Below are 22,647 nucleotides of genomic sequence, written 5' to 3' on the forward strand. Positions count from 1 at the left end.
ACCTTGCTGAAAACGGTACAGGCCAGGGCTACAAGAAACTGAAATTCAAGTGGCCACGTACTGCTAGTGAGTAATGCTGCATGTCGGTCGAAGAACGATAAAAGGATTCTGCACCCAGCTCCAGCCCCGCTACCCAGAAGAAGCTGGGACAAGACTTTCATTCAGCAAGAAGGGAGCGTCAGAGCCTGGTGCTCCACTTTTGGGACACAGGGACCTGAGCTCTGCCCATCGCCTTGAGAAGGGTTTAATGTGAAGCCAAGAAGGTACTTACCTCTCTTCTCATCTCTTCATTGTAATATGGAAATAGTTACACTTACCCACATTTGTCAAATGCTTTGAGGTGCACTGCTGAAGAACATGGAGTAGTGTTGATGTGACTTGTATAGAAGTGGCTTTGGAATCAGAAATACAGGTCAACCCTTGCTGAAAATTATTTCGGGGGCTGTAGGTACAAATAACCTTCTGGGTAATGTGAGTCCAGTGTTCCTGAATATATAAACACAACGGCAACTGTAAGATAATTTACAGCCTAATTCTATTTCAGGCATCAATTAATGGAAAATTCCCAGTTCAAGAATAGTTCTTAATCATACACTCAATCTAAGAACACATTTGAACTTAAGAGTTTCCTTGAATAAGCACCATCTTAAATGCTTTATTACACTGAAGGTCTTACATGCCAAGATGAGCACAAATAGCGCAGAACGTGCCCACACTGTTGTACTTTAGCTCACAGCTGGAGCAGCAATCAACATAAATTTTCATTTCCTTGTTATCTGCATATCCAATTTGCTCCTACAGTTGTGACAATTGCACATATGGATGAGGGATACAGGTGCATACCTATAATTTTAAAAAATGAAATTAATCCCTACTGATAAAATTAAGTATTATTTTGAGAACATCTTCCATATGATAACATTCTATTTCTCTTTACAAAAAAGGATATTATTATATTGTTTAATTTGAAATGACCCCTTGGCTCATCCATATCCTGGTCTTTGAATGGCAAGTGGCCATTCAGGTACAGTGGCAAATGTTTTGTCTTTTGCTTCAGCATGTTGACACTGAAATAAGTCTCTTCCTTCCTTGTCAGTAGGGAAATTCTCCCTTACCAGAAAAACGGGCTACTAAGAAGACAGCTGAGTAAGCTCCCTAACATTTTGCAGGGTTGAAGGACGTTAAATTCCTTCTTTCTAAGCTCTCTTCCCACTTTTGCATGTTAACTGGAATCACTGATTCATACCTTCTCAAAACACAGATGTACATTTAACAGCACCATTGATGATGACTTATAACAGAGAAAGTATAAATATAATCTTTCCCACACTACTATTTCTCAGCACTCGTCAACTTTTGATCCAGAACTGGCTTGTCAGTCAAGTTTTCTGTAGTCAAGGATTGGGGATTAAGCAATTCCTGTTTAATGAGGGCATACTATTCTGAAATGGTATCTTTGAAAACAAAACCCAAACTGGGTAATCATTGCATATTTGATAGAACTAACAAATTCTCTTTGAGTATAGTTCATGGTAACACTGAATCTACAAAGACTCTGTGCTGTCTGTACTGTCCCATCACAACAGAGATTTCAGAAAAATTAGGCAGTACCAGTAAGCCATCATTGAATTGCAAAATATTAATTGCAGCTAAACCAAGGGGTTACATGAAGTGAAGTGGTATAATGTTAACAAAGAACAGAACAGAACTGGCACTAATATGAATCAAAGCTGGACCTGGTCCTCTCTTCTGCATTCACAATGAAAGAGTAAGGAAAACCACAGACAACAGCTGATGCCCATAATCTGTCCCTTCCCTTGCAGAAACATCTGAGAACAGCACAGTGTATCCCCGAGGGCTTTACAGGAATTTGTGAGGATCGGGAGAGGCAGATTTCAGAAGCGGCTGAGCAGGAGTTAACACACTCCAAGCACCACTGTAGTTACTCAGGCAGCTCCACGGTTGCCTACGGCAGCCTGATGCCTCCTGCTGTACCTGCAGTAGCTGCTGGCAGAGAAGGTAGGCAGTAAAGATCACAACAGCTCCAGCCTCTGTGAGGATTTCAGGTGGGCTTTCGTCTGCTCTGGTGCTCAGGGGACACCCTGATAACTCTGGATGTAACACTGTCCACAAAAGTAATCTTATGGTTTCAAGACTTTCTGGCATTTTCCTGCCACTGTCTGTGGTATTGTATAATTTGTTCATTATAAAGAGTTTTGGTATTAAGTAATTTATAGTAATCTGCAATAAATTACTTTTTATTCCCTTACTTTTTGTTGACAACTCCTATAATCAGAAATGTCTTCTTCAAGATTGCCAGATTCTTGTTGGAAAACTACAGATTGCAAACCATCCTGTTTCATTTTACCTGTCTTCCAAACAGCTGTCATCAATCAAACTTTACAAAAGGGAAGCGTGTATTTCACCCTTCCACTTCCTCCTGACAAACATCAATTTCATAAGCTTCGTTCCCATATCTCACAACAGCAGTTAATCCCTATCAAAATTCACAGTTCCAGGAGAGTTTAAGAGTATCTATCAGTTACTGGGAAATGGAGAATAGCACAGTTTTCTCATAAGCCTGAGAGTTCAATTTAAATATGCACATACTCACAGATTTCAAGCACTCTTCCCTGCATAAAGCAAAAATAACCAGGCTTGGCACCACTAACATTTGGAGACGCTGGGGCACTACAGAAACTGCCGCCTTCTACGAAGAGCGACAGCGCCATCCCTTTTTTCCTCATGGCGCAACTCAGGGCTCACAGGATGCTGGGAGCCTCATTGCAGCCCTCCGCTCCTCAACAGATTTCACAGGGCAGGGATAAATCCAACAATTTTTCCACCCTCAGGACTTCACTACCGCTACTTTGTTTTCTAATTGCATGAAGCCCTTCGTTAGTAAGGCTGCTGGCAGCGATGAGTTAGCCGGGCGAGCGGGAGAGCCCCCGGCCACCTTCTCGGCGTTTGTATGGCAGAGGGTGGCCGCTCTGTGCGGACTCAGAAAGCTGCGGTGTAAAGCCAGAGCTGGACCCCACCGAGGATCTCACCCAAGGCTATTTAAATGACCTTAACTGCGTGTTCCTACACTGTGTGGACTATCTCCCCAAAGGAGACAAAAAGAGCGTGTTTAGTCTACCAAAGAGAGAATACGAAGCCTGCCAGGGGTTATTACTGCTGCCTGTAAGTGCCTTGGGGGTAATCACTCTGGAGTTATTAAAAAAAAACCCACTATTTGAGTCAAAGGGCAATGCAGTGCTGGCATGTGAGCAAACGGGTATAGACTACCCGTGTGTAAAATTCAGACCAAAAACTGGAATTAAGTTCCCAACAGCAAGGGAAGGGTGGCCCTGGGACGGTCTTCCAGGTAGAGTGGAGGACAAATCAGCTCATCTCACTTCAAAATGTTCAATTTGTTTATCTACCATGTTAGGGGGATCTTACTAACACGTTGGACACGGTATCTCCAGCCGCAAGGGAAAAAACTGGATGTCCCAGGAGACCTCTCTTCGGTTCTGTGTTCCTGAGTAACATCAGAGAATCTCTGTGTTCTGGATTTTTCCTGTGTGCATAAACGTTTGGGTATTTAAACCACGTGAGAAAAGTAGAGCTTCTCCAAAGAAGAGAAGAGCTGGAAACTGCTTTCTAGAAACTCTCTTTTATTCCAAGTATTACTGTTAACAACAATAATGTCCCTAGAGCTTGCTGTCTCCGACTTCTGAGTGTGTCTGTGTGTGTGTGTGTGTTTGCATGTAGAATATTTCTCTCACACATTTAAAGCAGGGGACGTGGAGCAATCTTCATGAAGTAGGTGGCGTGAGGGTGGTGCAAAGCAGTAGAAATAAACCAGAACATACGAAACAGCCAGAACCAGAGCTCAACACACCCAGTGCTGCACTTCTGCTGTGTTCTCCTACTGTCAAAGGAGGTTTTGGGCACCAGTTTAAGCCTCTAATGGCCAAGTGCTGCCGTCATCTTCTGTCAGTCCGTGCTCTGGACATGCTCCTGGCTCTCTTGTGCAGCAGGAATTCCAGAGACACTCTTGTCGGTGATTGCAACTGCAGATACACGCCAGCAAACTGTACGGTCAGACCATAATTAATTTACAGATTGTTCTGTTCAGAAAGTAGGTGGTTTCCATATAAAGGTAAAACATCAGCTTTGCTGTTACAAAAACCTTTAAAAGGTAGTCACACGTTTCCATTGCAAGTTCCTCAGGGAACACCTCTATTTTCTGTGATGTGTTGCACTTGCTTGTACGGGGTATGAAGATAGTAACATGTAAAGTGTGGAGGAATGTTTTATTAGGAGAAGTAAACTTTAGTTTTATTACGGTTCTGGTTTATTTATTGTTCATATATTATATGTATGCATTAAAAAAACCCACCAACTAAAAATAATGCTTCACTAAGAGTTTATCTTGGGGTTTTCAGTGATGATTTATCTCCCCTAACACTGGTGTAACTGGTTAATTGCCCAGAACTCCCACTTTATTGCAGTCTATAGCATTTTTGATGAGTATCTGGCAAGATGCTTCACTGTGATTTTAGAAAATGTATTAAAAAGGGAAGAACTCAGGCAGTTACAGCCCTATCCAACCGGCATTACTCAGCTAAAACATCCCCAGGACCATAAGAGAGATCTCTGAATAAATACCATAGTATGGCATCCTTACAGCATGGCAACTCACACTTTCACAAGGCTAATTGAATTTAACTGATTGCAATTTTCCTTTGCAGAAATTAATTTAAAAACACATTTTGGGGGAAAATTGTTGCTATTTAATGGCTGCTTCTAAGCAATTTTCAAGAAGTATTTTCAGTAATTTTTAGTCCTTGAACTAGTGACAGACTAATAGCACTGACACTTTCTTTGTCAGTCTGCTCACAAAGCAGCTCTTTCTTGGTATGTGTGTGTATACATAGAGATAGAAAGATAGATAGATATATTTTCCGGACGCACTTCCATGTCTCTCTCCATCTTGGATCAGAAGAGATCATCTCCCTCCTCAGCCAAGAAGCCTGCCCGGGCAGAGCGCTTGGGTCCTGCGCTGAGATGGCCAACGGGGAGAACATCTCAGATGGGAATGAGTGGAATGGGTATTGTGACTGAACCTGTGACAGGGTTGCATGCAGGGTGCCAGGTGGCCCTCAGCCAGCCATCACTGCCCAGCACTGAGGTCCCCAGCAAGGGAGACAGCGAGGGTCACACCAGCACAAGGGTGACAGCACATGGCTCTTGTTAGCAGCGCTCCAGCCCACAGGGCTTCCCTTGATCAGCTGCTTCTGGAAAAACTTCTCATCAGGCTCAAAGCGTATCGAGCATCGGACAAAGCCCAGGAATGATTTTAAAAGGGATTCAGCCTCCTGCCATCAGGAGCGACGGCACAGGGCGCCTCCGCGGGGTCAGCGAGGGGGACCGGTCTGACTTCCAGCACATTCCGCCTCCCGCCCTCACGCCTGGCCGCTCAGCGGGCTCTCCCGCCGGCCCTCGCAGGCGACGCGGCTGGGAAAGGGAAGCCGGCCTGCGGAACACGGGCAGGGCCTTAACGCACCTCGGGGCGGGCAGGCCTCACACACACCTGCCTGCTGGGAAGAACGCCGGGGGCCGGGAGCGCCCGCCGGTGGAAAGGCAGCCTGCCAATCCCCGCCGCTCCAACCGGGCCAGGCCGCGCCGGGGGCAGACGCTGCCGGGACTTGTAGTCGCCGGTCGGTCGGTCAGTCGGTCGGCTCGGGACTACACTTCCCAGCGGCTCCCCCAGTACCCTCCCCCTCACGGCACCGTCACGTAGTGTTTATCGGCCCGGCCCGGTCCAGCCCCGCCCCGCCCCGCCGCGCGAGCGGTGGCGTCACCCCTCGCCAGCCTCCCTCGCGCGGCGGCCCCTGTCGGCGGCGAGGCGGGGACTGCTTAATATTCATGAGGCGCGCAGCGCGGGCGCGGCGGCGGCGGCGGGCGGCTCACTCGCTCCCCGCCTGCCTAATGGCGCTCGCGACAGCTGGGGCGCGGGGCTGAGCCGGGCGCGCGGCGCGAGGGCACCGGCGGAATGCTCCCCGCTGCTACGTAATCCCTCCCGGCACGCGGCGCGGCGCTCCGCTCGCCCCCCCTTCCCCGGCGCGGCGGCGGGCCGCCGATCGGCGCTCCCAGCAGGGCGGCGGCGGCATCCCCGGCCCCGCGGGCGATGGAGCCCGCGCAGCAGCAAGCGAGAGAAGCCCCGGCGGCGGTCGGCGGTCGGGGGGAGCTGGCGGAGAGCGGCTCCCCGGGCAGGAGGAGTCAGGCAGCGGCCAGCACGGAGAGCGGCGTGGAGCCGTCGGGAGGCGGCGGCGGGCAGCTGGACGGCAAAGGAACCGGCGGCCCGCGGCGGAGGCGAGGGGGAGCCGGCGGCTTCGCTCCCCCCGCGGCGCTGGCGGCCGGCGGGACTCCGGCGGCCCCCGGCGGGGCCGGCAACGCCAACTCCCTCCTGCTGCGGCGGGGGAGGCTGAAGAGGAACCTCTCCGCCGCCGCCTCCTCGCCCGCCGCCGCTGCCCCCGCCGCCTCGCTGGGCACCCGCAGCCTGGACAGGAAAGCGCTGCTGCTGAAGCCGCCCCGGCAGCTGCAGCCCCTGCAGCCTCCGGAGCGGGACTGGGTGCGGCGGGACCTGCAGCGGGGCTGCGTCCACGTCTACGAGCGCCACATGAACTGCTACCTGCGCCCGGTGCTCTGCACCCTGGAGACGACGGCGGCCGAGGTGGCCGCCCGGCTGCAGCAGCTCGGCCACCGGGGCGGCAGCAGCGTGGTGCGGGTGCTGGGCAAGGCGGGCGCGCCGCCGCAGCCCCCGCCCGAGCCGGCGACGACCCCCGCCGAGGCGCCGCCCGAGCCGGCGGCGGAGGGGCAGCGGCCGCAGCCGGAGGAGAAGCCGAGGAGCCGGCGGGGGACGCGGAGCGGGTTGGCCGGAGGAGACTGCGGGGAAGCGGCGCGGCCCGGCCTCTTGCCGCTGGGCGGCAGCTCCGAGGAGAGGGACTTGGCCGGCGGCCGGCCGAGCCCGGCGCCCTCCGACCTCAGCCCCGGGGCGCCGCCGGCCGAGCTGTACCTGGCGGGGCCGCCGCTGTCCTGCCCCTCTCTCCTGGGGGAGCTGGGGCCGGCCGGCTCCGACACCGAGAGCTTCAGCCCCAGCGCCGAGAGCGTCTCCGACCGGCTGGATCCCTACAGCAGCGGCGGCGGAGGCGGCTCGTCCTCCTCGGAGGAGCTGGAAGTGGAGCCGGTGCCCCCCGACGGTGCAGAGGCAGGTGCCGGGCCGGGCCGGGACCCCCCCTGCCCAGGGGAGCTGCCCCCGGGGCGGGCAGGGGGGGCGCCGGCGGGCGCGGCCGGCGGGCGGGAGGTACCGGCGGGAGCCGCGCCGCCGGGGCCGCCCGCCCTGTACGTGCAACTCCACGGGGAGACCAGCCGGCGGTTGGAGGCCCACGAGAAGCCGCTGCAGATCCAGAACGACTACCTCTCCCAGCTGGGCTTCCGGGACCTGTGGCGGGTGCAGGAGGAGGGCATGGACTCGGAGACCGGCTGCCTCATCCGCTTCTACGCCGGTGAGCGGGGGCGACCGTTGAGGGGGGGGGGTATTGGGGGGGGGGCGGCGACCGTTGGTCTGGCGGGCGCCGGCGTGAGGAGAGGGCGGGCGGCTGGGTGCTGTCTCCCCTCAGGGGGAAGGTGGCCCACGGGGGTCTCCCCGCCGCCCCGGAGACACCCCCCCCCCCCCGGCTTCCCCCGCTGGGCAGACGGCTCGGGGCAGCCCTGCCCGTCGCCGGCCGGCGACGGGCAGGGCTGCCCCGAGCCGTCTGCCCAGCGGGGGAAGCCGGGGGGGGGGTCTCTGGGGCGCTGAGAAGCTTCGGGCTGCCCCAAAGCTTGACGCTGTGCCAGGGCAGCCTCCCCCCCGCCCCTCCCTTCAAGGCGCGGGTAATGGAGGTCGCTCCTCTTGTTGTTCTCCCGTTTTCCAGCCAGCGGTATTGAACGTTCGAGGTGAAATCGGCCTTAATCTATCGCTTTTCCCTAGCGAGGAGGAAACGCGCGGGGATGGTGAAGGGCTTCTTTGGAGTGTTCGGCAGGGTGCCGGCAGCTGGCTCGGGGTTGAGTGGAGCTGTGTGTGCCCCGACGTGCTCCGAGACCCACCCCCCCCTCCCCCGACAAGGGAGCCGAGGGCGAAGCGGAGTCGCTCAGAAGGGCAAGTTTTTTGCTCCTGAAACGGGTTGCAGCCGAGAACGGTGCGTTCTCGCAAACAAAATCCTGTGCTTAGCTTTCCACGTTGTTAGCGCTTGCTAATTTTCCCGTTTGTTAGGGTAGCGGGAACTTCGCTGAGAGACTGAGGCAGTAAGTGAGGAAAGCACGCAAGTACAGGAGGCAGCCTTTGAAAACAGGGTGGTCGAAACCTCTATAATGAGAAGGCAGGAGCTTTTTAACGCAGCTTTGCTGTTACAACTTGCAGTACAGAATCTGGGGAGTATTGGGTGGAAAAGTTAGCTCCCACGTTGTAATTATGCAATCTTCTGCAGATTTAGAGAGGTTTAAAAATACCTTGTGTGTCAGTTGAATAGGTTCGTCTAAAATACTTGTTGTAATCTTGGAACTCCTTGGGTTTTAACTGTCCTGTCCATCTGTCCAAGAAGAAGATATTGTTTAATGTCCAAGTAGGTGTTCAAATACGTAGTAGGTTTTCCTGTGAGAAAGGTAAATGTGGTGTCTAAAGATAAGGTCATGCTAGCAAAGTACCAAATGCCATCCATCCCCTTGCCAGGCTGGCTGAGTGGAGTGGTCCTTCACTGAACTGTGTCAATTCAGTGCTTTGACTCTGAAAAATGTAGAGATCTTTCTCTCGAGTGAATTCTGCTGAATGTCACATAGAGGCGGTAATGGCAGGGTGGGAAGGAGAGCAGTATGCTAGATAAGTGCCCTGCTTTATTCAGAAGAGAATGTGGGAGTGGTGGCGAGTGGTCAGTTCAGCTTTTTTTTCAGATTTCTTGGTTGGTTGTATAATGAACCTGGCATAACAAGTGCAGAAGTAGTATTTGTTCAAGGGGTCAGCAGAAATAGGTTAGATTTGTTGGGGTTAGAAAGGAGCCAAAATATTTTTTTCAGGGGATGATGGTGGCCTGTGTGTTTCTCTGCTGCGCTGTTCAGGGTGGAAGTCAGCAGGTGATGCTGGAAGGGATGTTTCTTCCTTTATTTCCAGTGCCACTGTTAAATGGGAATGCACAGACACATTTAAAATGGGACAACTCTGTGCCTCCTTTCCTAATAGGATGTGTTCTAAAGAAAACACAATTAGGAAACGTAGCTAAGCCTTACACACAGTTAAGCCTGTTTGCATGTAGTTTTTATGCATGGAACGATTAATTCTGTATGTTAAATGTGGATGTTCCAGCTCTGTTTTCAGTGTCTCAACTTGATTGCTAATGTGCCTCGTGTGTTCTGGACTTCCTTGTACAAAACTACTAAATAGAAATATATTTCTATAAGCATACATAGGATTAAATTGATGCAAATTTCTTGTACAAGTTCATATGCTAAGAAGTGTGCCTCTGTACTTCAAAAGTGCAGTGTTTTTTGAAACCTTTATCTCTTTGAGGGGATCTGTGATGAACATCTAAAACACCTGTGATCAGGTGCTTGTAGCAGAATGGTTGCAGCATCTAATGTACCAGACCAGCCAAAAACAGCTAAGAAAATATTACTGACATGTAATCATACTGATTTTATGTAACTGTCTTGGCAAGTTATCTCTGCTTCCTGATTTTATATTCCCCCTGCCCAAAGATGAAAGGAAGGGAAGGAGAGACACTTTAAAAGGATACACATCAAATTGAATTGTAAAGGGGAGTGGGTTTTTGCCCCAACGTTAGGGTGTTTTGCTTAGGAGAAGTACCTTTTTTATAAATGATCCACCGGGATCATACCCTAAGGAAAGCTTTAAAACAGTGATTTCCTGTTTGCCTGGGTCTTCATTGGTTTAAGCAGCCTGGCTTGTCCCAATGGATAGAGATAGCATCTCTATCCCTCTAATTTCCTGCGAGCTGTCTCAGTAGGATTTGGCAATCCTGGTCTTGTACTGATGTAAAATGGCATAAACCTAGGCTGAATTTATTGCATTGCTTCTAAAAAGAATTCTTTCACCTAATCCCCTTGGAGTGGGGAGAGAAGAAGAGGTGACTTTCGGTCTTTTCTATTTCTGGGGAGAGATGGTTGGAAGATTACTGTACTGAAACTTAACATTAAAAATTCCAAATAAGATGATATGGCCAATGATTCTGTGATTTTAGTGATTACTTGTAGGTTGTGGAATCTGAAAAATATGTGTATTAAAAATTGCTAGGAGAACTGCAGAGAATCAGGATTTTTTTTTGCTAGGACAAAACAGCTTTCTTAATAAGTAGCAGTCCACGAACATTCTGTAAATTAAATATCTGGTCTTTTAATGCAGAATTCCAAATATTGAAGCCCCCCAAACCAGAATGTGACACTAGGAAGGTACAAGTGCCTCCCGTACGCTGTCTTGGTTTGTTTCAGAGTGTGGTTAGTGCATTGTTATTTTGGTATCTCCTCTCCTTTTCTTACTTAAGAGTATGAGCGCGGTTGATTTCTTCAATCTCTTGACTCTAAGCATTAAAAAGATAATGCTGTTGCTAAAACAAAATCCCTTACAGCTTTAAGGGTCTGTTCCTACTCCCTCTAACATCAATTTGAGCAGAATCGAGCATTAGTGACTGGTCATAGATGTCAACTTTTCTCTCTGTTGAAATCTATCTCAGCAAAAGATACCGTCCTCAAAGTTTGAAATACTTAATCTCTCTTTAAAAGGATATGGTTAAATAGCTTTCCACTGAGATATTACATTACTGAGTTTTGGAACTGTATAAGAATCCATAGTGCAATTACAGTCATGATATTGTCGCTGGGAGACCGATTAGGTCAGCCTTACTAAACTATTCCTAAAACCATAAGAGTGGCTGTGATCCAGAAGGCTTCTCGCAAACAAGTTATACTATGCCTTATTGCTCTGTAAAAATAATTTTTGTAAAACATAGATTGTCCCAGTGGCCTTGACTTCTCTATAATTTGCGTGTAGAAGGAAAAGTAGGCTAATACACTGATCTTGTAAATTAAAAATGGCAGAACTGCTTATTTGTTTTGAGACTTTAGATGAAAAACAAGCATGGAATCATATACAGGGCTGTGTTCTGGAGCATCTGCATGGCAGGGAGCATGAGTAACATGATCTTGGTCTTGAAGACTGGTTCAGTACAATGGATGTTTGAGGCTTTTTTGTTTTAGTACTGAAAGGTGATGTTATTTGTGATTCTGGCACTTGGCCACCAATAAATTTTCTGCTCTTTGATGTGACATAGGACTTCTGCGCATGCTGGTGTCATCGAATGTATCACTTTTCAGTAGATGATTGCCTATAGGCAGAATACTAAGAAATGCCAGATGTAATTAGGGGTGTTAAAATCTGACAGCCAGTTGCAAAATTATTTGGGAAGAGATGCTTTTTGCTCATGTTACCTTCTAGAAAGCTGTGAGGAGAAACAAATCCAGCTGTCTTAAAGTTTATTACAAGAAATGTTGGTCTGTCCAGTATGAAGATAAAGGTGCAAAGATCTAGGTTGAGGATCAGTTGCAGTACTCTAAACAATGGTTTGGTTGGTTGTTTAAAAAAATGTACACTTGGTAGTTGCCGTCACACTACGACTTATGGCTATATGGATGCAAACGTGGTTCTAGATGCTTGCTTTTGCATTAAAACACCGTAGGCCTGGCAATGCTGAGCTTTGTGAAATGTAACGTGTATTGAATCACTAGTGCCTTGTTGTGCTACTTGGTGGATAACTCAGCTCAGCTATTTAATACATTGGTAAATGCAGTTTAAGATGACTAAATGCCATTTAAGGGGGGAAAACATGCCAAAGACAGACCTGCTTCGTAACTGAGGGTAGGAGAACAGCTGCGCCCTAAAGAGCTTCTGCCCTTAGAGCACGGACTTAGTTCTGAAATCCAGTATCTTATTTAACATGAAAGAAGTTAATTCTCATTAATGTGAATGGGTGTTTTTTTATAGATGTAATTAGAGGGGAGATCTCTGTGAACTTGTCTGAAAACGGAAGGGAAAATAACCTCTGCCTGGGGCTGCCACGCTCTTGATTTTTTTGTCTTTCTAACATGACTTGGATGTACGTTCTTTTACCTTGTAATCATTTATGTGTTGGCATCTCTTGCGAAGAGAATACCTAAAACTTGCCACTTTGGGAGACTATCTCATTTCAGTTACATAGCATGTTTAAATCCAAGCTTGGTCCTTGGCGGGACGGAAGTAGTGAAATTTCTAGTCCTGTTCTGCAGGAAATTTTGAAATGGCTGCAGCGCCGTTGGCTTGCTCCACCTGCCCACGTGCACGGCCCTTCGCTTATCTCCTGGCAGTTGGAATGGGGTCTTTCTACGGCAGGCGGCTGTGTGAGGCTCGGGGCTGGGAGGGCGCAGCGGCCTCTCCTCCTGCGCAGGAGGAACCCTGCAGATAACGCTGGAATGCTGGTGAAACCGAGCTTCGGTATGTGACAGCTGTTAACTACAATGGTTTTTGCAACTTCTAAATTCTGTTGTACTCCTGGCTAGCATCCATAATTTAAGTACGTGTGAAGTACCAACATGGGAGATTTCACTGCGATGTACAGGAGAGTTACTATATATACTAAATATGTAGTACCTAAAGTGGTACATCCAGGAGCTGAATTTCCTCACTGCTGCAGCATGGAATGCAGCATTCTCTCTCTTCCTCCCCCACCGCCCCTTATATATTTTAATACTATCCCTCTTTCCATATCTCACGAGCTATTTCCTTAAATTTTTTTTTATTTTTCTTTTTCAAACTGCGCATAAACATCCTCTTGGTGATGGAACTGCTGATATACCTAAAAGCCCTTGTGCAATTAAAACATCCATCTGTTCTGTTAGGACACTGACAGACTGCTATGCATCTAAAGGACCACATGGTTCTTGGGAGGATACTACTTAATAGTACAAAAAAAGAAACATTCATTTGAAACAGTGTAGCAACTAGTATGTGCTTCTTAACTACCAAAAACTACTTTGCGGTTTTATAAAACAATATAAGGAGAGATTTCTTTGTTATCCAAGTGATCCTCTAGAAAAGAAGCAAGTATAAAACACCATGTCTGAGAAGATCAGTTTGAGAAGTATACGCATACGGAATTACGTGTAATAGAGGCTTAGAGGTAGAAATTCTAGAGAGTGCTACTTGTTACACTCAGCTTTTTAATTTGGAGGGAACCTGTACTATGCATGCTTATAGCTGCATTTCCTTCTGTGTTTAAGGGGTTGTCATTTTGAATGAACTTTTGAAGTTATTAGTATCTTGATTTAGGGGGGGAAAGAATAAACTGAAACCAAAGACTGGCCTTCTATTTGCCTTGAATGGTAGAAGTAAATAATTTTGACTTAGTCTTCAGTGTTTCATTATTTCACTGCTTGTGGAATGGGGCACATTGGCATTTTAGATCAGATAAATCTGCATGTGTACTTGTTTTTCCATTGACTCAATTTTGACTTTAGAACTTTTGCTTAAGTGGAGATTTGCACTCTGGGAAGCTGTATGTCCAAGACAGCGGTGTAAGAACTACATTCTTTGACTCGGAGAACTGAATGTTGCATTTACCTTTGGGGTTTTTGGTGTTGTGGTTTTTTTTTTTTTTGTAACGTCTCTAATTTTTGGTGTGGATTCAAATGGAATGGACTTTGATGCTTGGAGTCAGTTGCAGTTTGTGCGGAGAAACCAACTCCAGTAAAAGGGATGGAGTGGAGTGTACTGAAGTGTCTTCTGTTTTACAAGCATCGCTATCTTGGTCATGTGATTCCAGCTTACTTTTTTCCTTTTCAAAGATGTTTAAGAGAAATGCAACCAACCTTTGTAAACAAGTAAAAAGTTTTAAACTCGTTGAAAATGGAATGTATTGTAACTTTTTATAAATTTGGCTCCAAGACAGGAATTCTGAAACACTAAGCTCTTCACAAGATATTTAAGAAACTTCAATAATGTCTTGCTTATGATAATCATCTGTGAGATTGGAAACCTAAGTTAAAATTCCAACTGACAGAGTTGTGTATAGATTAGAGGTAGTTAAGCTCTACAATTTTACGTCAGGAAGTTCTCCGTGAAAACTCTAGATTTTCAGCTTCATGCAAAAGTGCCTTGTTTTATTCTTTGTGTAATTTTTGTCCTTCAAATAGCTTTTCTGGACAGCTGAGTTAGATGCAGCATTATCTTTTTAGAGAGAGTAATTTTTACATTTTTCACTATAAAATAACTTGTATTGCTGTAGAATATTTTTTTTCCAATTAGGCTGGCATTTTTCCAGTGTGCTATCTTAACATAGATATCATTTTCCTAAAATAACTAGTGGCACATTCTAATTGAACATTTTCCCACTGGCTGAAATACTGAAGCCATCTTAGGTATTGGAGAATTTTAAACTTCAGTCTTTTTAGTTATGATATATTTTAATTGACTCTTAATTTACTTTTTATCATATGTGTGCTATATGATAAAATGTTACATGCAACAAATAGACCTCACTTGCCTGTTGGAATGCAGCAGCTGTCCTAACAGCACAGAGGGATGTATGTGGGTTGTAAATGAATAACAATATTGTATCCCGCTGAGATTCTGTTCAGGATTTCAGATAGGCAAAATTAATAGTAAAACCAGTTTTCTGTCACACCCATTTTGGTGTTTGCTTTTTTTTTTTTTTTTTTAAAAAAAACCACCAACACTAGCAGTAATCATAATTTGAAGTTATCTCTTTGAAGTACCGTGGCTCTGGCCACCCCCTCCATACCCTCTGCCACTGTCACATAAAATCATTCAGTTACATAAGCTGATAGTACAAATTTTTTATGCCAGTTGCCACAAAGAGGATTCGTCTTGCTTCCCTGTTTAGCTAAGGACTTAGTCTGGACTCTTTGGGTCTGATGGTTGAGACTTTCTGCTCCTGTGGTTGTGTCTAAAATATGTGGAAGGATGCGAATGCTGCAGGATCTTTTGGGGGCTTTTGTGCCCCCCACCCCGATTATTTAGGGGGCAAAAATTGTCCTTTGAAGAATATTGCATTTAAAAATGACAGCTGTTAAATTGGGAAGAAAGACCTTCTGGTGTGAGGAGTCATTTAATTTCACAACATAGCATACTATTCTTTGAAGCTTTTTCTGTTAATGGGGAAGTAAAATTTCTTCCAGCTGGCTTTGACTTATTTGGAGGGATGCTGAAAATACTCCTTGCCCAACTAACTGCATGTTCTTCGATTTGACAGCTAAGAATAACTATTTATATACTGATGCAAAATACTAAGTTTCAGGGGATTTTTCTCTCCAGTTTTATCTAGCTTAGTTCTCAGTGTAGAAGGAAAATGAAATTGTGTAAGTGCAAAAGATTTTTAAAGCTTAACTCAACACTTCTGTGGGCCAGAGGTAAGTTTGGCCCTTGCAGGGTGTTAACTGTTCCTGGTCTCGTCCAATGGCAACGGGGAATCTTCCAACCAATTTCAGTAGGCTCTGAATTGTATTAATAATTCTCAAAACCCCGCAATAGCCGCATGAACCGGTTCCTCTCATCTGCAAGTACTCCAAGTGCCATGCCAACTTATTTAAATAAAGACAAAACAATGGGCCTTGGTCCAAGGGGTAACGAGGAGCTGGAATGCCTTTGAAGTTCAGGACCCTAGGCTGTAGGTGCCATTTACATAAACCTCATTATGTAATCTGAATGCAATTTCTCTTCCTGTTTGTTCGATTTATGAATCTTTGTGTCCAGAGAGAAAGGGATAGTAAGACATGTAATTAAGATAAGTAGCAGGCCACTCCTTTTCTGAATGCATGCTCTGGTGAGGAGAGAATTTTAGGTGCAGCATTAAGGGTAGAACAAAACCTGTGATTGAGGCACCTTCAGTAGATGAGAATAATACCAACTCCTTCCTTTTGAAAAAGCTGCATGCTTCTTTAAACAACAACTATGCCTAGTTCAGCCTATTATTTGATTTAAAATAAATGGTACAGAAAAGCTTAAAGTTCTTACTAGCAATGATTTTGCTTGTATGTAAGCCGTAGATGGTCTTTATCTAAGCATCTCTCATCAGTTTTAAAGCTACCTTGAAACTAGTAAGTTTCTAAGTGGACAGCAAGTTTTCTAGTCAGAATTGCACCCAATGATGTTTTGTTGTTCTCACTCAAATGCTTGCTTTTTCTTCCTGTCTAATCCCCTCTAACCTTTCTTTAAAGCAGATACAGTAGCACCAGGTTTGTCCTAAGAGTTCTGCCAGCAGCAAAGCTAACTACATATGCGGTCTGCTTGCTCGTAAGATGATTGGTCAGACCTACCAGTGACTTCTTATCACCAGTTATTTTATGATTATTAACTCAAATTGTAAGTGATGGAGGAACGTATCTTTCTTTCTGCTGCATGTTGCTTAGTGGGACAGACAGACCTCTAGGGGACAACAGTATCCGTTAGCAGTCATTTTATTTATGAAACTTAATTATGTCTGAGACAACCTAAGATCGTGTGTCACTATTGGCTTTCAGCATCTACATATGTTTGCTTTCATGTTATAAAACTTGCTTGTTGGAATAAAAAAAGTTAATGACAAAAACTGTTACAAATGGGGTGGTGGAACACCTGGAAGAAGGCTAGCATGTGTAATGTACTGAAGTGAACAGGCTGGGAGCTCTTGGTTTGTTCTGGTACCTGTATTGCGTGGCTACAACACAAAGGCAAGTTTGCAGGTTGCAAACGGGATGTTTCTCAAAGTGAAGTTAATCACATATGTGTGCGAGGTACAATTTAACATTTCAGAAATACCAATAGGAGCTGGAAGCTGTGTAATATGTAATTATATGAAAGTTGGTTGGGTTTTTTTTTCCCTGTTTGAATCCCAGAGTTCAGGATTTTTAGTGTACTGTCTTGGTAAAAGCATGAAGCATGGAGCTCACATGGTGTGGTTGTGTGGATTAAAATTTCAGTGGTTGGAAGCAGACCTGAGTACATATCCTTTCAGAGCTAGCTAATAAAAGAAAGGACTGGCTGAAAATGGGAATCTGAACTCTTTGAAGTGTCCAAGCTCTGTGAAGTGGCTGTGGACATGTCTTATCTCTTTTTTTTTTTTTTTTTTTTTTGGGTGGCATGACAATTACACCCCTTGTCTGTTTCAACCAAAATAGAATCTGTAGTCTGTTCACATTCCCTGTGAATAAACTGAAGATTAATGTGATAAATTTCAGACTATTAAATACAGAAAGTGTTTATGTTTCATAACCTCCAGAACAACGGTATCATCTGTATAAGTATATTCATTCCCTTTAAGATTACAGCACTGAGAACTGCTTGGTTTGTGTCTCTTTAATCTTCTTAATCTAATGACAACTTTAATTCCTGCTAATACAAGAAGAGTACCTTAAATTATTTCACTTTGTTTTGCTTAGTAGATTCCATCTTGAAAGTGTCTCCTGTAAGAACAATGTTTTGGAATATTTTTCTGAATCCATGTGATAAAAGATCCTAACTTATTTTGCAACTTCCAGTTTTTTCCTTTGTAATGGAAACCAAGACCAAAAATATGTTGGTCGGTATTGCTAGATAGCATAGTACAAAGATTAAGACACTTGGTAGCCTGCAGTGGACTAAGTCATATTCCTTCCGTCAGTGTCAGAATAAGTGTTTCTCGCGAGAAAATGGCCTACTAGAGCCTGGAGTATATATTATATTTAATTTGCAACACTGGATGGGATGCGATCCTTTGTGTAATGCTCCATTGGACTGTGAGCAGTTTCAGCACCTCTTGCTGTTTCAGTTTTGTGTTAATAGGAGGTGTATGTTGAATTCCTGGCAAATAACTGATATTACTTACACTGTGGAAATGGGGGAATGCAGATTTGTCACCTTAGTTGTGAACAGCACTGCCTTGAGACTGTAAGGAGATTGCAAAGCACAGATCAACTGTAGATCCTTTTAACCTATAATATGCAGCTAAATTCTCCCCCCTCCACCGTTTCCCCTTTTTTCCATTTTTCTTCCCCCCCCCCGCCCCTTTCCCCTTGTGAATGTAGGATTTTAAGCAGCAAAGGTTGTGGCCTACATAATGTTCTCAAAGTGCTTGTCTATGAGAAGAGTTTATAAACTGATTATGAAAGAAAAAAGGCTAATCTTGCACAGTAAGAAATATGGCTGATAGTAGAAGAGTTCACGCTGTTACAGCTTTTGAACATAAAATTGGATGTATTGAATCTTTAACGTTAGACTGACTTGTAAACAGTGATATTACATGTGGCACATCTGTAAGGCTTATGCTTTTTAGGAATGTGTACAGCAAACACAGAGGAGATCCAGCATTTGGCACTGTTCTCTTGCTTGCCCTCAGTAGCTAAATGATACATGATCAACTGGTCAAGTTAAAAATGAAGAAAGGCACTGCTAAGGAATATGGTACAGGGCAAGTCTAGTCTCCTTTTGTGGTCCTGAAAAAGGATGGATTCCTCGTAAGCAGGTTCTGTGAACTCAGCGTGCAGGAGAGGATTGTGTATGTGTACTCGCCACTGGTAAATGCAAGAACAGCTGTAATTTTGATAGGGGCGCACTGTTCTCGCACCTCTGTATTTTCTTCGTTCTGTGAGGTTCTTAACCATATCACATTTAAAGAATTGGTGAATTGCCTTTCCAGATACAGTATTGTTACTTCAAGTTTGGATGCTGTGCATATTGGCAAGCCCTCATCAGAGATGTCATTTGACACTGTCTTCAATGGGTCCTTTGGCCACTGTGCCTGGGCACTCTATGGGTTTTGGTGGTGCTGAGATCTTGCTCAGCTCTTTATTGCTTATATCCGCTAATTTTTCTAAACATGTAGGGCATATACTCAGTTGAAAATCCTTTGAGCTTTTCTCCATAGACATGGCTGTACTGCTTTGCAGCAAAATGTGTAGTTGTTCGAAGACAGTCAGAGACTAATATCTGACCTTCGTACCTAATGTAGGTGCTGTCTATACCGAAACAAATGCTGTGGCCTAAAGTTAATACCCACTAACCTTTTCATAGCAGAAGTGTCTGTATATAGTGGTGTCTTTATCCACGGTAGAACAATATCTTTTATTTCTCTAATGAAAGATTAGGCAGACCTTGTCTTATCACTTAAACATCCCATTTTGTTTTTTCGGATTCTCTTGAGCATTTGCTTCTCTGCACTGGAGTTAACTGTTGTCTTTTTGGCAACTCATGCTTAGGAGAATATACCCCTGTGGGACTGTCTGCAGGCAGGCGTGCCTGGCTTCTTTGCTTTGAATGTGAACATTTGTTTGCTTCCCTTCTTGTTAGTGAAAAGCATGGTGGTGTGTAGTTAGAAGTCTCATTAAGCCATGTTGGCATGGCCATTAATCTGAGCATTTCACTGTGATTTGAATTGATGAAGGGCTGTCACCTTTCCGGCAAGGCACAAGCATGAAGTGTTGGTATTAGTAGAGGTGTTGCGTATAACAGGCTGAGTTCCCAAACTGTGCAGGGCTAGCTGAACTGTAAAAATGAGTACACTTTGCTGTGGGTTACTTTAGTCTTTCCCACTATGTGCTGTTCTCACCCTATTCGTTTTCTTCCATGTATGTGAGGCTGTTGAGAGATTTGGTGAGCAGCAGAGCTCTCAGTAAGAGGAAGCTGCTTTGATTTTTGTTTCCTAATGATGTGTAAGGCAATTTGCTGAGTGCATTTGTTCCTTGATAGTTATAAAGAGAGGGGAAGATAGCACGACTGGAAAAAGGAGAGGTTTTGTCATGTCACTGTTTTCTAGCTCTTACTAATGTGCATGCTTTAATTTTTACTGAAGGCAGTTGAAGTGCAATGAGGATTTGAATGCTGACATGTGAGTGCATCTAGTCAGGGGTTGAAGGTACAGAGGTAAATACAGTTGTAGCTCGCTTGCAAGTGTCATGAGTTTCCCAGTGAACGAAGAACAAAGATAAAAAAAAAACCTGAGGTGGTAAAGAAGCATGGTTTATCTGCAGACTAGCTGGTGAAGACTCTTGCCTGCAGGTAGAGCAGTGCTCTACTACCATCGCCAGCTCTGCGGGATGCTGGCAGAAGCATGGCGGTGACATCACCCAGAGGAGAGGGAGAGGGTTCGACAGTCTCTGGGGCTGCTTGTTCTGCACAGGCACTCGGGAAAGGGTTTCTTTCGTATGCTGTCTAATAGATTCAGCCTTTTATTTTATAATATAATTAAATAACCAAGCCTTTGTGAAGCTCCTGAATTCCTTTAATTTAGCGGCAGCACAGAAGCTGAATTCAGAGCATTCATGGGCCTGTACTATCTCCCTGACTACTTGCCAGGTCTATTCATGCTGTTCTGAGTGCAGGAAGTTCTCACATTCATTCAGGGTTGGGGGGGGGGGGGGTGGAAGGCGTTGTGTGGTTGGCTTCTTTTTTTTTTTTTTTTTTAAGCAAGGGAAATGGTTATAAGGAAAATTCTTCAGCAATTCCCTGGGACCAATTTACCAACTGTTAATCTGTGAGTAAATAATGGGAACAGTTTATACACTTGGCAGCTCTTGAGAAAGAGCAAAGAATCATGAGAAGTTCACAGTCCACAGCCCCAAGATAGCTGAATACTTTGGTATGTTAGGATTTGTCTGAACAGGGATAGACCAGTACTTTTCTGTTAGTACATGTAATCTCATATATTCTGAAGTACTGAGTTTGATGAGGAAAACTTTACTCTGGCATGTGGTAGCTGGATGCTTATACTTAACTTGATCCAGTTAAATAATTCTTTACTCAAGTTTTAACACTCTAGCCAATACATTTGTCTTCTTTTACAGACTGTTACTAATGCTTTTTCAAGGAGGGGATGAAGAAGTGTATTTACCTGGTGAGGGGGAAGCTGGTAACAGTGGCTTTCCTGTGGTTCAAGGGAAGGGTAGAAATAGAGAGGATGAGAAGGTGAAACAAAACTGAGAAAGCAATGGCTAAATCAAAGCGAGTAGACAGGAAGTACAAAATGCTTTGCAAACTTAAGCACTCATTTCACTTCCCAGGAACTGTCCCACATCTCTAATCTGTGGTATCTAATCTTTATAACTAGATACCACAGTGATAGATGTATCTGACATGTAAAGTGCCCAGGAGAAAGGAAAAGTGACTTTGCAGTGTGAGTTTTCTGCTGCTACAACTGACAAATTGTGGGAAGTACGCAGCTAGCTTGGGTAGACAACATTTGATAACTGTGAATGAGAAGGAAGCTCCATGGCTAAAAGTGCTTTTTGGGGTGTGGTTTTTTTGTTTTTTTTTTTTTTTTTTTTGTTTTTTTTTCCTTTTGAATGTAGACAGGGTGAGCTGTATCTAACATGTTCCATCCGGAAACTGAATTGGAGGTGGGGAATCCAGAGTTTGTCTCTCTGGCTCATAGGATGCACTGAAGAACGTGTTTTTATGCTGGCATATAAAACTTGCGAGCTGATGTAACCTTACAAATGAAGTTTTAAACTTAGATTACCTTAAGGCTAAGTAATTACTTTTATAAGATTCCACCTTTTATTGGGATCCTGGTGTGCCCAGGACTTAATGATTCCCATGCTATGAGACTTAATTTGCTATTGTGATGTTGTCCTACAACTTCCTGTTCTTCTGAAAACTGAAATGGGTTTTTGAGTTGTATTCCTTCCCTTTGTAGTGTCGGTCAGGAGAAGCATTACTCTTTTATACTCTGACAGGGAGTATTTGGGCTCTTTTTGCCCTTTTCTCTTCCCATGCTCTAGCTTGCAAGTTTTAGAGGTCAGTCTGAATTCCTCTTCATGAGATCAAAAGTGTTGTGAATGAAGTAGTTCTTAAGGTGCCGTAGTTTCTGGAATTGCAGTCTGTTAAGAACATTTGCATATGGATTATGGCACATGTTACCACACGTGCAACTGTGTGCAAGTAATGCCAAATGTCTGGATTGTTCTAGCAAAAACAAGAAGTGTAAAATTACTGCCATTGGATAGCCCTTTCATATTGCTCGTTTTTTTTTTCTTTACTTTAGAAATATGAGTTTTGATTTCTGTTTTGTATTACAAGTAATGGTGCTGAATGTCTATGGCAGCTTTTTCCTTTTAAAATAGCTTACCATTTTAAACTATAAAAGTACTGTGACACCTTTGATTTTTTTACAGGTTTATATTAAAAAACTTCTGCTTGCCTATATGTATAAAATTATATATTTAGTTTAAGTTTTTAATCTCTTCAGAGTTTAGAAGGTCATTAGTTAAAAATTATTTTGTGAACCCAATTTCATAACAAGACTAAAAAGTGTATGGAAGCACACATTTTTTTTCAGGTTGGTTTTCTGGTATATTTTTGACACCTTATGAAAGTCTTTAGCAAAACCACAGATAAATAGCATCAACTATTCCACACATTCTCGAGTAGTGGAGGAGCAGAGTGTGTCAGTTGAGGGAAGGTTTACAAATTAAAACTCCGGTTGCCAGGCAGCCCAAGAAGTGAGTTGGCATCAGTTGGAAATGAGAGCAAATTGTGGGTTGATGTTGGAGCAAAGTGGACAATAGAGAAAAAAGAGAAAATGAAGGAGAAACTTGACTGTTTTTATTAGC

At 44.8% G+C, this 22,647-nt stretch overlaps 1 protein-coding gene across 1 annotated transcript in view; it reads left to right on the forward strand.

Moving 5' to 3' along the window:
* Nucleotides 1-6,069: 6,069 nt before the first annotated feature.
* PHLPP1 (PH domain and leucine rich repeat protein phosphatase 1) overlaps nucleotides 6,070-22,647 on the forward strand; it is a 142,848-nt gene continuing 126,270 nt past the window's right edge. The window contains exon 1 of the mRNA XM_074146390.1: nucleotides 6,070-7,556. Within this exon, the coding sequence (XP_074002491.1) occupies nucleotides 6,179-7,556 (1,378 nt within the window). The 5' untranslated portion in view covers nucleotides 6,070-6,178. The remainder of the gene's footprint in view (nucleotides 7,557-22,647) is intronic.

The sequence above is a fragment of the Numenius arquata genome, chromosome 4 (assembly GCF_964106895.1).
Source record: "Numenius arquata chromosome 4, bNumArq3.hap1.1, whole genome shotgun sequence".
NCBI lineage: Eukaryota > Metazoa > Chordata > Aves > Charadriiformes > Scolopacidae > Numenius > Numenius arquata.